General features: G+C 40.5%; 1 protein-coding gene across 1 annotated transcript in view; it reads right to left on the bottom strand.

The window, feature by feature from the left end:
* Positions 1-12037: 12037 nt before the first annotated feature.
* The window catches only part of LOC104834725 (chromosome unknown open reading frame, human C15orf40), a 4609-nt gene continuing 712 nt past the window's right edge, over positions 12038-15934 (bottom strand). Inside the window, exons 2-5 of the mRNA XM_010572287.1 lie at positions 15217-15416; positions 14891-15018; positions 12718-12847; positions 12038-12221 (exon numbers count right to left, since the gene is read on the bottom strand). Coding sequence (XP_010570589.1) covers positions 12755-12847; positions 14891-15018; positions 15217-15416 — 421 coding nt within the window. The 3' untranslated portion in view covers positions 12038-12221; positions 12718-12754. The remainder of the gene's footprint in view (positions 12222-12717; positions 12848-14890; positions 15019-15216; positions 15417-15934) is intronic.

Consider the following 15934-nt stretch of genomic DNA (forward strand, 5'->3'; position numbering starts at 1 on the left):
TCCTATACTATGTTTTAAAAGGCAGAAACCTGCCTGTAACTGTGCCACCCAAGGCATGGCTCTGAAAACCTCTGGCTCTTCATGTTTTCTGCTGCTAGTATAGAAACTTTAAGGATTGCTGTAAAACACTAAGAATTGTAAGTAAGAATTAAGAAAGCAAATCTTAGCAAGTGAACATCAGCTCATTTTGGTTATTCACATCTCCCAAAGTGAGCATCAAGATGACTAAAACGTCAACCCTGAGTTAAGACCATATCAAATACCTTGGTTTCATTTGGAAAAATCAGAGCAGGGCTTTAGAATAGTCTCTAAATGGAAAAATCTTTACTCCCTGTCCATCACCAGCCTCTTTCACTCTACCTGTTGTGATGCCACCATACCATCACCCCATCCCTCCATACATAGCACATTTATAGTGAGGTTTGGGTTTTTTTGTCCAGTCTAATTTTAGATTGAGGGACAGATTTTCCACACTTTCCTCTGGAAGCTATTCTCTGAACCTCCTGGAGCTCATTGCCAAATCCTTCTTTCTTAACAATGGCTTAAGTATGGGACCTCTGCCTCCTCTACACTGTTTATCATCAACTATCGATTTGTTACTTTGGGACAGCTTCATTGCTGAATAGCGTGTGGCAGTGACCTTATAGTATTTTTGCCTGCACCACTTGGGATAAAAGCAGCCTATTTGGAGATCCCAGCTGAGTTCAGGAGAGCCCAGGATCCTTACGGCACCTACTGAAATCTCTACCGAGCTCCCCTACTATTGCTTGCAAGAGGGAGGAGTAGAGTTGAATATGGCAATCTCATAGTTAACCACACAAGAGTGCCTCAGTTTCAACAGCTGAGAGGAGGCTATTTAACAAAAGAAAATGACTGTACGTAATAAAAAGTCATTGACACCTCACTAGGATTTGTCTGGGTTAATACAGACAGGGGTGGAGAACACTACAGACCTGAAAACAAGCAAAGGGTCCAAAGAGTAGAATTTATTTGAATTCCTATGGATTAAGCTGCTAAATAAACCACATTCTTTCCTGTGAGCATAACAGATATAAATATATAGGAGCAGTCAGTCCACTGCAGCATGCTGAGAACCTAAGCACATGTTATAACGCATGAAGGATCTTGCGCATATAACATCTGCATCGCAACTGGGGTGGGGAAGTGCCACGCTGGGTCTGCGCTGTTTCGGAGGCTGACAATGCCCTGCGTGTCCCTGTGACATTGCCAGCCTGCAGGCAAAGCTGGAAAGCGCACAATTTGGTAACAGGGCTGATTATCTGCCGGCAGATGATAAACTGCAGATTCCCATGCAGTAACAGCAAGGCCTTCTATTTTAACTAGCAAAACACTACAGCAGAATCACTGATCTGTAGTTACGATTTTATTTAATTCAATAAATTGTTTACTTTGTGTACACATCTTTCTCCATTTCCAAGTCAAATTAACACATCACTTCAGGTTAAGATAAGCAATACATCCTGAATACTGATACAGGCCAGCATGTGATTATACTAAGATCAGTTTATAAATCCTCTTCATTGGCCCTTTGTCAGGAAACTTCACTATACACAAGAGGAAGTAAAGGAATAAACCAAAATCAAACATAGTATGCTTAAGGAACAATTAAAATGGGTATTTTAATTCACCTTTGTAACCTTCTAAGAGCTTTCAAATTTCTATGGCTTTAAATGACAACGATTTTGACAAAAAACATTTTTTCCTCTATGAAAGCTATTAGCAGGAAATTGAAAAGCTGAAGGAAAATGAAATTGCATTTTTCACATTTGTTATGAAGCTTATTCTAACTGTGCAGTGGGAGAGGTATTTATCATGCATAACCTGTCCTTCTCTTTGGATGCGCTCTTCCAATTTGGACTGGAAGCACTATGTGTTAAAGCATCATTAACCAAAGTCACATACATCATCCCTCCCTCACAAATAAACACTGTAAACACTGCAACAACCACAGACAGACACTATAATCAGGGCCCAATGTAGACCTTGTGGCTCACACAAGACAAAGTAGACAGACTAAACTACCCAAAAGAAATCTTTTTTTCCTTAAAACATATCCATCTCAACAAAAGGGCAAGGCAATAGCCTTGCAACTGCTGAAAGGCTCCTTGGAGCTGGTGTATTGGCTTTGTGTGGCAAGGTTTTGGTAATGGGGGGTAGTTACAGGGGTGACTTCATTGAGAAGCTGCTGGAAGCTTCCCCTGTGTCCAACAGAGCCCATACCAGCCGGCTCTACGACGGACCCGCCGCCGGCCAAGGCCGAGCCCATCAGCAATAGTGGTAGCACCTCTGGGATAACATTTTTAAGATGGAAAAAAAAGTTGCAGGATAGACAGAAATGGCAGCCGGAGAGGGGAGTGAGAACATGTAAGAGAAACAACCCTGCAGACACCAAGGTCAGTGAAGAAGGAGGAGGGGGAGATGCTCCAGGTGCCGGAGCAGAGATTCCCCTGCAGCCCGTGGGGAAGACCATGGTGAGGCAGGCTGTCCCCCTGCAGCCCATGAAGGTCCACAGCGGAGCAGATATCCACCTGCAGCCCGTGGAGGACCCCACGCCGGAGCAGGTGGGTGCCCGAAGGAGGCTGTGACCCTGTGGGAACCCCGCGCTGGAGCAGGCTGCCGGCAGGACCTGTGGACCCATGGAGAGGGGAGCCCACACTGGAGCAGTTTTGCTGGCAGGACTTGTGACTCCACGGGGGACCCACGCTGGAGCAGTGTGCTCCTGAAGGACTGCACACCGTGGAAGGGACCCACGCTGGAGCAGTTCATGAAGAACTGCAGCCTGTGGGAAGGACCCACGTTGGAGAAGTTAACGGAGGACTGTCTCCAGTGGGAGGGACCCCACGCTGGAGCAGGGGAAGAGTGTGAGGAGTCCTGCCTCTGAGGAGGATGAAGCAGCAGAAATAATGTGTGATGAACTGATCACAAACCCCATTCCCCATCCCCCTGTGCCGCTGGAGGGGGCAGGTAGAGAATCCGGGAGTGAAGTTGTGCCCAGGAAGAAGGGAGGGGTGGAGGGAAGGTGTTCTGAGATTTGGGTTTATTTCTCATTACCCTACTCTGGTTGATTGGTAGTAAATTCAGTTAATTTTCCCCGAGTTGAGTCTGTTTTGCCCATGACGGTAACTGGTGAGTGATCTCTTCTGTCCTTATCTCGACCCATGAGCCCTTTGTTATATTTTCTCTCCCCTGTCCAGCTGAGGAGGGGAGTGATAGAGCAGCTTTGGTGGGCACCTGGCGTCCAGCCAGGGTCAACCCACCACAGCTGGTCTATCTCATGTGCGAAGTACAGAACCTCCACACACCCCTCTAGCCCTGTGGGACCCTGCCACCTTAAGTCTTAGCACAACCAATTTTATTACCTGGCTTCTAGATGGATAGCGTTCTTATCCCTTGTATTTACACAAAGTTTCAAGCACTTAACAGGAGCTTTACACTGTGAACACATTTTGAAAGAAGATGGGAGACAAATACCACCTTATACTGGCATATACAAATCATAACGCTGGGACTGAGTGTTGTTTCATGAAACAGAGGGCTGGGTCATAGGGCCGTATCATATAATGTTTTCACAGCAGCATACTCCCCAAAAAATTTGAAATAGAGTCATAACACTGGCTGCATAGATTTATAAAGCAATCGGATCCCATGGTGAGAGGTATATGGAAGGATTGCTTTCTTCATAGTTATATTCCTGTCTCCTGGCACTAAATGCAATATCTCCGACTACTAAATGCAGTCAGATGCAAAGCACTTCCAAAATTACAGAAAACCAATTTTTGAAACTGAATTCATTCCTATTTAGTTTCTCCCCCCCAAACCTGTCTTTTATACAGCACTCTGGCCCCTAGCACAGAGGGGTTGATCTATGCCCCAGCATTTTGGAAATAATTTTAGGTTGCTCTTTTTGCCATAAAAGAGAGGAAAGCAATGCCTGGGGTAGTGAAGAAAACTGAGCAAGATTTTCATCTCCTTCCAGGAGTCTCATGATCTACTTTTAAATCTTTTTCCACTACTATTTAATGGTATTATAATTACTGTAAGTCTCTAGCGTTCAGAATAACCACAAAACAAATACAACCCTGATTATGCTCTTATTACTATTTGTATTACAGTGGCAACAAGAGACTTTGTGCCTTACCAAAGGAACAGAGGAGTGAGCATCTCCAAGAACCCACGTCTAATCTAGAATGAGAATTTGTAGGTTATTACAAACAGAAAAGACTGGGGAAAGGGGACAAAACACACAGGTTGCTATACCTAGTTTATATGCTCTTATTTTCTTACTTTAGAAGTCTGACATTCTTCTTGGAAAAGATTCTGTCCTTCATGAAACTGGACACAAAGATAATCAGCAGTCCTAGTCTCTAGAATTGGCTCAAACCTTATTGTTTAGGACAATTTCTTCCCTAAAGTCCTTAAATACAGCTATCTCCCCTGCTGCCAATCCAACGATCACAACAGTCTTGATAGCTCTCTGCTGCCAAACCTGCCTCCAGTCACACTTTTTTGTTGCAACTAAGAAGTCACAGATTTATTTATCCTCTAAAACTGTGGGCTGTATTTATCCTCTGGAACTGAACAGGCATGTAGCAGTAGACCAAAAGCTCCTTTGCAGAGAAAGCCCATCATTTTGGAAGAAACAAAGACGGGTGTCTCTTCTGCTCAATGCTGTTCGCAGACAGTAAAGCAAAAGAAAACAAGTGTTTGATTTACCCTGTCACGTACTACACTATTGAATGAGTCAGTTAATCAGAAGACCTAATTCTACCATTCCCAAGTGATTTCACTTAAACCTTGAAGTGTCATCCCCTTTTGCTATTTGTACTTTTTTCAAAAGTGGAAATAATACAGCAGAGGGGCTAGGTCTAAAATTCAGAGATGAAAGAAAGGTGGCAATGAAGGGTATGAATTTCTCCAAGTTGAAATTTCTCTTCTAATTAGAGTCTTATGCTTTCTTTTCCAACACAGAAATAGAAGAGAGTGTCTCATATTTTGAAACCATTTTTAACAGTCCACAGTTACCTTCCCCTGCAGAGCAAACTCTCACTGTATCCACTAACCTGAATGAGCATTTCTGGCAGCAGCTCCTCCCATTGCAAAAGGCTGGAGGCTGGGCTCCCAGGGCTGCCAATTTAGCGTAATGGAAACCTGTGGGAGACTTCACAATACGTTGGGCAAAGCTCTGCAGATAACACAAGACCCTGGGAGTTGCAGTTGGCTGACTCCGGTGTCAAGGGGATGTGCCAGCCTCTCACAGCAATTACAAAGTGTTAGTCCTGACTTGCTGTGAAGGATAATAGTTCAGTCACTAAAATGAAAAAATACTGGCAAACTGTAGCTGCCTTTGCAGAATCAATTTACTTAAAAGAGTTGGGAAGGCAGAATAGATGAACTAGTTATGAGCAGCTCACCAACTTTTCCATCTGAATTTGTATTTTAACCCACACAACTCTAAATAACAAAAGCATCAGTAGATGCTCTTTCTATACTACACATCAACAGCCCTTACATGAATCTATCATTTCAGAAGATGAATCTTTCCTTCCTGAAAACTTTCAGATTGGCATTTAAGGGCTCAGCATTCACATTAAGAGGCCATAGGTAAAATCCTTTCCCCAGCTAGATTCATAGATTGCAAGTAAAAAATAACTCTGAAAGTTATATTGCAAATTATTAGATTCACAGTCTTTGAAGAACTGACAGGTTTTTTCCCCCATTCTGACTTGAGTGCTAAACAGCAGAGCAAGTGCTATCAAACATCTAGAGTCTATCACACCCGCTATCCTGTGCATGTTCCTCCCCAGCAGAGCTTAGAAGGACATGCAGCAAATACTTTCAACAAACAAAGCAAAATTATTCCTAGCCCAATAAACAAACTTTGAGTACCATAAATTATTCCTTTTTTTTTTCCCTCTCCCCACCATATTTTATTTTCTTTATTTTTGGATTGGAGAAGTTCACCTAGTACACAAACCCAGGAATCAAACAAACAAGTTCTGTTTCTTCAGAGAGTCTAATCAAGGTACCTCCCACTGGATAACTGCAGGACAAAGCCTAAAACCCAGCCTGGAAATATCTAAGATCTGAAAATGAACCAACAGAAGTTGCTTATTTAAGTTTATAAGCCCAAGCATGTAAAACTTGGAGCACTTCACTAAATTCTTCCCTAGGTAAAACAACCAAGTAGGTCCACTGAAGTGAGCAGGAATCATATGCAGCTGAGAAACCAAAGCTTTTCTTTAGAAAAGATTGTTAAACACCATTTGCCCTAAAACATGCTTCAGTGGAACTTTTCTTCACAGCCCTGTGACATGAACAGTGATGCAGAAAATTTTCTGTTTCTTGTGGAGGTCTATCTTACAGCAAGATCAGAGAAAAAAAATATTTTCAAGTTCAGATTTGCAATGGCAAGCCCATAAAGCTGGCAGAAAGGCTTATGGCAAGCTCTGGTGTTACATGTTCTTTTTGTCTTTGTTTCTTTAAGTGTGTAACATGTATACCAACACCTCTGCTGACAAGGCTCACTTATTTTTGCAGATTTAGGATTTATATACTTTTTGGACTACTGAAAGTTGTGTTTAATTAGATCTCACACCTTCTTTACTTCTACACGCACAGGCATTTGGCTACTGAAAGACTGGCCTTGCCACGCATCCACAATTTAATGACAGCTATTGTCAAATTAGTGTTTTCAGATGCTCCAATTTCACATTTATCTTTTGCCAGAATTACTGCCTGGCACTGTATTAAATGAAGAAAAAAATTTATTCCAGCTGATATGTGACAGCAATCACAGCAAACAGAAGTCATACAGTTTGAGAACATCATTATAAGCTGATCATCTTTTAAAAATATTTAACAAAAAGCTCCTGGGTCTGCTTTAGTAGCTGAACCTGAACTGAGCGAGGAAGTGACTGAGCAGAATCAGACATTCTCATTAAGTAAAATTAGCCAAGTGCAATTTGCCTGGCTGGTCCCCTCTATGTATTAGCATTTATATTCAGCCAGTGATGAGCTTAATCAGGTTTTTCAAACAAAAAGAAAAAATGGCCCCTGAAAACATAAACCTATCAGGTTTATTAGTAACAGATTGCACTTCCATTGTAAAAAGGCAGCTAAGAAACTGAAGAAAATTGTCTGTTCAGAAGTGCATCCTAGTAGCTAATAGCAATCTTTCCTCATAGCAGGAACATGACCTCACATACTCGATAGCTGATTGCTGTCAGATTTACTGAAGACAAAAGGAGATATTTTATTAAAGGGCAAATGCCAGGAGGCTTCACACAGCTGCTACAGGGCCTCACTGGAAGGGACAGGTTTACCCCCTGATTGCCAAGATTATATCACAAGATCTTTTTTCCCCCCTTCCACAATGAATGCATCTCAAAGAGCTGTGGGGCTTAAGAAACAGAAAAAGAAACGCAGCAGCATCTAAGGAGGTAAGCATCAGCAACAATGCTGATGTGACAAATAAAGAGCAGAAACAACCGCAGAGAGCCCGGTCCTGCTTACCTAAAACAACAGCAGCAAAACTGAGCGTGAGGGGCAGCAAGAGGGCATACGAACCCAGGGCCCAGAGACGGCAGAAAGACGCCTGCTTGAGCTGAGCACGTGTGGTGATATCACTATCAAATTTAACCCCGCACACCTTCCGAACATGAGAAAAGCAGCAGAAAACTTTGTAGATTTTAAGACAAGCTATTGAAAGTACCACCAGTAAAAAAAAAGGTTCCACAGAAATAGCCTGTTTTGTAAAATTCAACTTGCTAACGGCCCTTTCAGACAGATGGGCACCAAGTACGTCCAAACACGTATTGAGAGCTTTGAAATTTTTTATAAATTATGCCTCAATGCATCCTGGTTTACAAAACACTACAGCAATGAAAGCTGGCCAAAGGAACAATATGCTGCAGCCCTTCCCATGTGCATTGCAGACATACTAGGTAATAGAAAAAAGGCAATTTAATGATAATCACCCCAGAATTACACTTTGTAACCCCAGTTATTCTCTTAAGGCAGACAACTGCTTTATCTGAGCAGCACAAAATGAGCCTTTGACCCTCTGTTGTTCGTTCCAACACTCTTCTCTCCTTAAGTCCATGGTTAACTGTTCTCTTTACAGCACGTTTCTATAGTGACCAACTGCTAAATAGATATTCAATATCTTTCCCTTTCCACCTGCCTTACTTCAGACTTGGGAACTCAAAATGTTATTTAAACAACATTCCAAAAACTGAGCCTCAAGCTGTAGTAAGACAGTATGGTAGACTACTTCATTGCTCTAACCTCCCCAGCTCTTGCAACAATGCAAAACCAAATAAATACAGCATTTATAGACAAAAGCAAAATTCTTCATGGCTCACTAACAATTACTTGAAAAGCTAATATATTAAGGACCAGGAAGAAATTAATTCCCAGTACCTTAGAGAAGTATCAGACTCCTCCTTTCAGGTAAGTATTTAATTTCTTCAGCAGCTTTTTGACTGTTTATTGTGCCTTGGTTACATTAACAGCACTTTGCCCCAAATGCAGCAGTGTTCCTAGAGAATAACAACCAACATACACTCTACATGCGAGTAAAGCACTGTGTTCCCAGAAGAAGAGAGGGAAGCACTTTTTTATAATAGCTAATATGGCAATGAATCATCCTCCTAACATAAAGACTAAAAACATTAAGAGGGGAATATAGTAGGTTGAAGTAAAAAAAATTTAAAAAGGGACTCAGCTGGTTCAAGTTTTACATATGCAAATAAACAGTATGAGAGGGGAAACACAGAGTGAGACACTTGAAGTAATGAGCAGAACAATCAGGTGTATCTATCTTCCTGGAGGCTGAAAGAAGGAAGGTATTAAACTGTACTTTCTGGTAAATTGTCACTGCCAGTTATTGACAAAGTTGTCAATTATAAAGGATTATTTAGAATGATGATACCTGAAGAAATGGGGATTTAGAAACACTTGGGACTAAGAGGAGAGAGGAATGTGCTGCAGGTGATAAATGGAGTGGATTGAAAGTAAAAGAGCAAAGAGGCCAGCTTCAGTGGGTATAATTAAGTATCCCTAATTAGCATATTAGAGTACTGCAATGAAACCATATACCTGCTTTCAAAGCTGGATTTTAGAAAATAAATGTAACTGAGTGGATGAAAGACCAAGAATGTTCTATGCCATAGGACTGCTTGGCATAGAATTTATTCAGGTAACTTCTATTTTGCTAATGTTTAAATAACTTAGTTATATAAAAAATGCACTGACTGCCCAGGTCTGTAAACAGTAAGATATTAAATCACCATTAGGCAGATTTTACTGAAACTGGTCAGACAATGCATTAGGAAAAGAGGACAGCACTTAAGTCAATAGTAGGATTTCAAGTAGTTGAGTAATCATGTAGCTTAATGCACATGGATAAAGCAGGGACCAACAAGTAAATGGAGGGTAGCAACTGGCACCATGGTGTTTTCAAACTGGTCTAGGAGTAAGAGCTAAGTTTTATTTTGAGACGGGGATGTCTCGAATTTTGAAATTCTTGGAAGAAGCCTCCTACAATATCACAAAGCTCTGTTCTATTAAAAACATACTCTGCTGAAGAGTTAGGGATATTTGCTAGCACAATTTTCTCAATAGAATGAAAGGTATTTCACTGTGTTCATGAAGAGATAGTTGACGGGTTAGGATTTTAATGCAATATTTGAAAGAGCTAGGCCTAAATCAGTTTTAGCATTGACTTGTCTGGTCCCACAAGCTGCTTAACTCTTCTGTACCCCAGTTTTGTTACACAATGGTCCAGCAATTCCTACCTCCCAGGCATTTCACTAGGATACATGTACACAGAACCAAGATATTATGGATATAATTGGAAGACTGCATGAAAAACATTGATACAAGAGGCTCTCAGATATTAGATATGGCAACATGCCAGTGTTATACTACCCTTCCAAAATAATTTTGGTTACTCATATTAAATGTATATTCTCTGTTCCCAGCACATAAAGGCTTTATTTGCCACACCACAAGCTAGTCTGCCGTTTCAGCCTTAAGTGAGATGGGGCACTACTACCTGGAGAAATTAATTTCCATCCCTCTGCTTTGATTGCTACTAGGGCTTCCATCTGCCATGGCTTTTTCACACAATCACAGAGGCCTCAACCAAGTAATGCCTTGAGCACAGAAGCTAGGGCTTCAATACATGCCACCAATAATATTTCTGCTTCCTAAGAAGCAATGCTAAAAACGAGCCAACTGCAACAAGTTTTGAAAAAATACCGTATGATGACTGAACTGGACAGATTGAAGTGAGTCTTAAATGCCGTATTACAATCCAGATGAAAGAAAAAGGACTTGGCTTGGCCAAGCACAAAAATCAGTATTATATAAATGGCTCCCTCTCTCCCCACACACGTACTTGCAAATGCAATACAAAACAGAAATGCAATAGGGAGGAGGGCACAGTGGTTGTTTTCCCAAGGATTAATAAACTTCCTAGCTGAACAGTACTTGTCTTCTGATTGACAAGTTATGAATATGACAATATGCCTGACTCACATTACATAAAAATGACAGCATAATAACGTGAAGGCACCCTATTTGTCTTCAAGTTACTTTCACTGATTAGGAAGAAAAGATGCAGAATGCCAGCTGAAGGTGTTTTGGAAAGGTGAAACCTCTGAAGCAGAAGCTAGCAAAGACGAGGCAGAACATGTTGACAAGACAGAGAGGAAACGAAAAGATTAAATTGGCTACTGTTGTATATAATCATCATTCAAGACCAATGTACTTCCGAGACTGTACCTGCCTATCCAGCTCCTGCCTCAATCTGGGTCTGAAGTCATGGGAAAGTATAATACATTATTTCAATATAGTATATAATACATATAATGTAACACATGGTATTAGCTTCCAAAGAAATCTTTATAATGGCTGTTGCAGCATCCTATAAATGCAGGATTCCTCAATCTTTGGATTGCTGTTTTCAACTCACGATAAAAAGAAGTTTAGGAAATAATTTAGAAAACCAGCCCATGAACACTTAGTTTTGGCTTGCTTTGCCTTAATTTTTCTGTAAGACATGGTACCCCTCTGCTGGGCAAGAACAGATGAAACAGCAAGAAGCTGTGTACCAAAACTGACTGAACAGTAGAACAAAATCAGCCTGTACACACTGAAAATGACAAGTAAGGAAAAGCAACTGTGGCAATGTATGGCTGACCAAGAGCCTGGGAAATAAGGAGCCCAGATGCAAACCATTAAGCAAACAGCATTCACTATCTAGACTTAGTTCTCCAAACAAGAAAGTAACATTTTTCATAACATCTTTAAAATGAGTCACCTCGAAGGAGCTGTCATCTTGACAAGCACCAGTTCTCTAACTCTAAAAGCAACTGTTGCAATATTTAGGATAACAGGAAGCAGAAAGAATTTCCTAAAGCAAAAGATTTTTGTTCATGAAAGACTAAATTATGAGCTATTAAGTCTGCACTGCATGAAGCTAGCAGAGAAATTTAGCTGTAACTTATGCATTCATAACATTGTTTTCCAGGAGAGGGTACGGCAAACCTTAAGCAAACCTTCAGAGCAGTTTTTTTTACTTTAGGCATTACATTTATATATATATATTTTTAAATATGACAACCATAGTAAAGATAGGACAATTTCAGTCATCAGCAGTGATGCAGATGAAAAAACAAACTCCTACCAGAGACATGTGTGATATCACATATTTTTGGGAAATACTAGTTAAATCTTACTCTGACCTCTGAAGCACAATAAAGAGAGGTTAAGTCTTCTTTTCATTAGCCCTGAGAGTGGAGTGTAGTTGCCCATTTTGTTTCAGACTTCTTGTTCCACTCTACAAATGACTCTGCTTGGTTCTCTATGGGTTGGAATATTACTCATTTTTAAACCAAGGAAAGATTGCAAAAAAGTTTAAAAATAACATTCTAATAAGTGACTTCTAGGAAACAATTTTTTTGTTAAAAACATAAACACAAAACAAAGTTTGATAATACTTTTTGCCCTTTTTATTAAAAACAGTCATTACATTTGGCGAAGATACATGACTGTATCTCTACTCTTCAGGAAACTAATTACAGACTATTACGAAGTGACACCGTGTATGCAATTACCAGGTTCTGGGTCAGTTTTTCATACTGCAAACTTCTGGTTTTCTTTCAGTTGTTCAGGTGATTGTGCTTTTAGCTTGCCTGTGTGATCAACAACAGTATATTGGCTTCAAATAAATTTATTTTAGATGTACATATGTGCACATAGTGCAAAACTGCATCCAGTAACTGCCACTAGATATTGAAGAGAACATTATTCTAGGGTCTTTACCATCCAGACTCATCCTTTTGTACCACTTTTCACACTGAAGCCTGTCACTCCAAGCCTTTCACTTTGTTAACCAAAGTTTGTTTCACTAAGAAACAAGTTTTCTAAACCATTTGTTTAGGGACCAGCAAAGAGGACAAATTCACCAACATGAAACTCTCCAGAGGGGGAAAAAAGTCTGTAGTGACAGAAGCAGGCACAGAGCCTCTGTAAAGATGAGTTTTTCTAACCAAACCTACACAAAAAACTTCAACTATACAGCAGCTATATTAACAAGGAGGGGCAGGGAGAAGAAGTATCCTTCCCTAGTCATTACCCACATTCTCAACAGGACTAGATTTACACAAGAAAGAATATCAGTCTATTTACCAAGATGCATTGTCCCATCTCCCACTCTTGTTCTACATCAACTGGAAGCTTCTTTTTTCAGTTTTTCTAAAATCTCATCTGGTGTCATCGATACCAAAATCTTCACCACTTTGTCTCGTGATTTACCACCCTGGTTTAGACACACATAAAAAAACATTTTTCAGAGAATCATCACTAAATACACATTCCAAAATAATCTCACTGTAATGACAACATATCAGATACTTTAAAAATAATTCTTAAAGTGTGGGTATGAAGAATTAACAGCAGTAAGAGATAGCTCATCAATGTCCTTTCCAGTTATTTGAAAGGTGGAAAACAACATCTTATCTACTCTCCTTTTAAAATTGGATACAGCTCCCAGAGCATGCCCTGAATTGATATTCTTTTTATAGGCTAGAACAAAAAGCAAGCAGTGATAAGTTTCCATAATTGACTTGTGTCATCCAGAAGCAAGACTCCAACTAATCTGCATTTTTGTTTTTAAAAAGTGGGTGTGTTTATATGTATGTATATTTGATAACTTTCTGATCTTTCTTCAGAGTTGTCTCCCACAGAGTATTAGTTACTCTTAAGCTGAGTTCTCAGGTTGATAACATCAACTAAATGAAATCACTTCGTATATAACCCATAAGACACTCAGATTCATACAGCAGTTACTTGAAATATTGACCTGTTTTTGCATTACTGAAAAAAAGGCTATTTTACATAGCAACTGGCAAACTTGCAACTTCATTTCGTATTGCCTGAAGACACAACTTTGCTAGTATTCAGTAAACCATGAGAAACAAGTTGCTTGTTAATCTGCAGCTTGGCAAAAAGTTTGAAAAGCCCACAAGGGACATCCTCAAGGAGGAGAAAGTCCTTAACTCTACTACACAGAAATACAGCATGAAATTTAAAATTAAAAACAGATTTTTGAAGCAGTCTAGCCAGCTGATGATGAAAATCAAGGCCCTTGCATAGAAATCTGGTAACCTCAGTTTTATACTGGATGATTTCCCACCAATTTCCCAACTTGAATTGGTTTTGTTAATGTTAGCACTTATCATAAAGCAAGTAGCACGTCAGAGAGCAACCAGTACCAAAAAATCACTTGCTGTTCACACCTAGCAGATCGGGATGGAAAAATCTAAGCCACAGGTAAAATACAGACTTTATCAAAATGCTTGACTGAGAACAAATAGTGGCTTATGAAAAACAAACACTAGCATGTAATTATGTGGACACCGTAGCTCAGAACAACTGAGTCAAGGTCAGACAACACTGGCCCCTTTTATGTTCACCTCTGCTTAGCACTTATGAGAATAATATAGTTAAACCTGAACATCCCTTCAAGGTAGGAAAACAGTGTTATCTGTAAAATGTTGATAAACGAATGAAGCAGTTTGGCCATGATTCAGGAAAAACAAAACTCAAACCTTCACATCTCTACCTTTTGGCAACACAGTGCTCAATTCATTGATCCTGTTGCCATTTACCACTATCCTTTAACAGACTTCTACAACTACTACATTAAACCAACAGACAAAAATAAATAGCACAATTTTTCATTAGGCTCTTATGTTCCTAAACTATAAATGAACACTGCTGGAAGGACTGACTGTAAGTACAATGAATTAATAAAACAAATTATTTATTCAGTGCAATGAATAAAACAAAGAGTTTCCACTCACCAAAGTCAAGACATGTAAATTCTAATACAAAGAAACTCTTGAGGCCCAGCTATAATCCGAGTGCTTATATATGCTCTTACTTATATATAACGGTTAATTGTCATAAAATTTTCACTCAAATACAGAAGTTACTTAAAAAAATGAATTAAAAGTTATTAATAAAATGCACATTCTCTGCAAAGCACAGATTTTGTGAACTGCATTTGACATGAAAACAAGAGAATCTTTGAAGAACACAGAAAACACGAACCACACAAATTTGGAAAATGCATCATGATGAGAACTATTCTGATTAAAGAGCTCAAGGTCAGCTTTGATTCTTCCTACACTATGTTTGTTCTCAATGAATCATTCCATTAACTCAGCTAAACACCTTTGAAGTGTCTTTTGGACTGAACTTGGAGATCAGCTCCCTGTACTCAATGAGTGAGTTTAAAAATCTTGAATTTAAACTGTAGTAGGGCAAGACTGAAAGGGAAAAAACAAAAAAGAAGTACCTTCTCTAAAATAACTTCACTCTTCTTCACTTCTAGCACCTTAGAGAGGTAGCGACACAGCTCTGCGTTTGCCTCCCCTTCTGATGGAGGTGCAGCAATAGCTACACCTACTGCCTCAGCTGTCACATCTATAACAAATATTTTAAGGAATTTATGCTCAAAATATTCAAAACATCTAGTTATTGTCTCCTAAAAATGAATGCTTACGCTTTCAAAAGCATTTCAATTTAAAACCGAAGAAACTTATAGGTTAGCAGGTAATGGCATTTCTACACTTCACTAAGTCCCTCAAGTTACAGCTGTTAGCCACTACAAACAAAGATCACCTTCTGACACAGAGAAGGACGAAGCCTTCAGACCCGTGTCAGAGCGCAGCTGCGAACAGCCGGTTTTCACAAAGGCAGGGCCCTGCTCTGAGCCCCTCTCCCTCTGATGCAGGCGTAGCCCAGCTCGGCGTCTCGCAGCATAATGCGAATCCGGTGACCCCACCGAAAAAAACCCACGATAAATAAGCCTGCCCAGATTGCTACGCCATCATCAAAATTTTCCTCGCGTTGCCAGCTGAGCCTGGATACTCTGCCACGGTCCACCACGTTAGTCTCATACACGCGTCCGTAGAAAAAGCAGTTCTAATTTGTACATAAGCAAGTCCCGATCTGTAGAGGGAGAGCACGCCTTATTAGATGGAACCGTCACAGCTCAAAGAGACCCGCAGGACCTCTCGGGACACACACAGCGTGCACAAAACCCCACGCGTCACGCCCAAGCGCTGAGCGACCGCGCTGGCCCCAGCCCCCCTCCAAAAAAGCGGTTGGGAACAAGTTGCGCCGCGCTCACCGCTCCACCTAGCGTTACCTCGGGGAGCGCCGGCGAGCGGCTCCCGGCTGGAGCAAAGCGGGAAACGACTACTTTCGCTAGCTTCCTGGCGCTCCGGGCTCGGGGGTTTTTTATTATTAGTGTTACTTTGGGGGTTTTCTTTTACAGCTCAGAGGCCAGAGGTAAGCGGCAGAACTCCCGAGGAGGCGCAGTCAGAGACAGCGGCTC

The sequence above is a fragment of the Haliaeetus leucocephalus genome, unplaced genomic scaffold, assembly GCF_000737465.1.
Source record: "Haliaeetus leucocephalus isolate CR32 unplaced genomic scaffold, Haliaeetus_leucocephalus-4.0 Scaffold339, whole genome shotgun sequence".
In the NCBI taxonomy this organism is placed as follows: Eukaryota; Metazoa; Chordata; class Aves; order Accipitriformes; family Accipitridae; genus Haliaeetus; species Haliaeetus leucocephalus.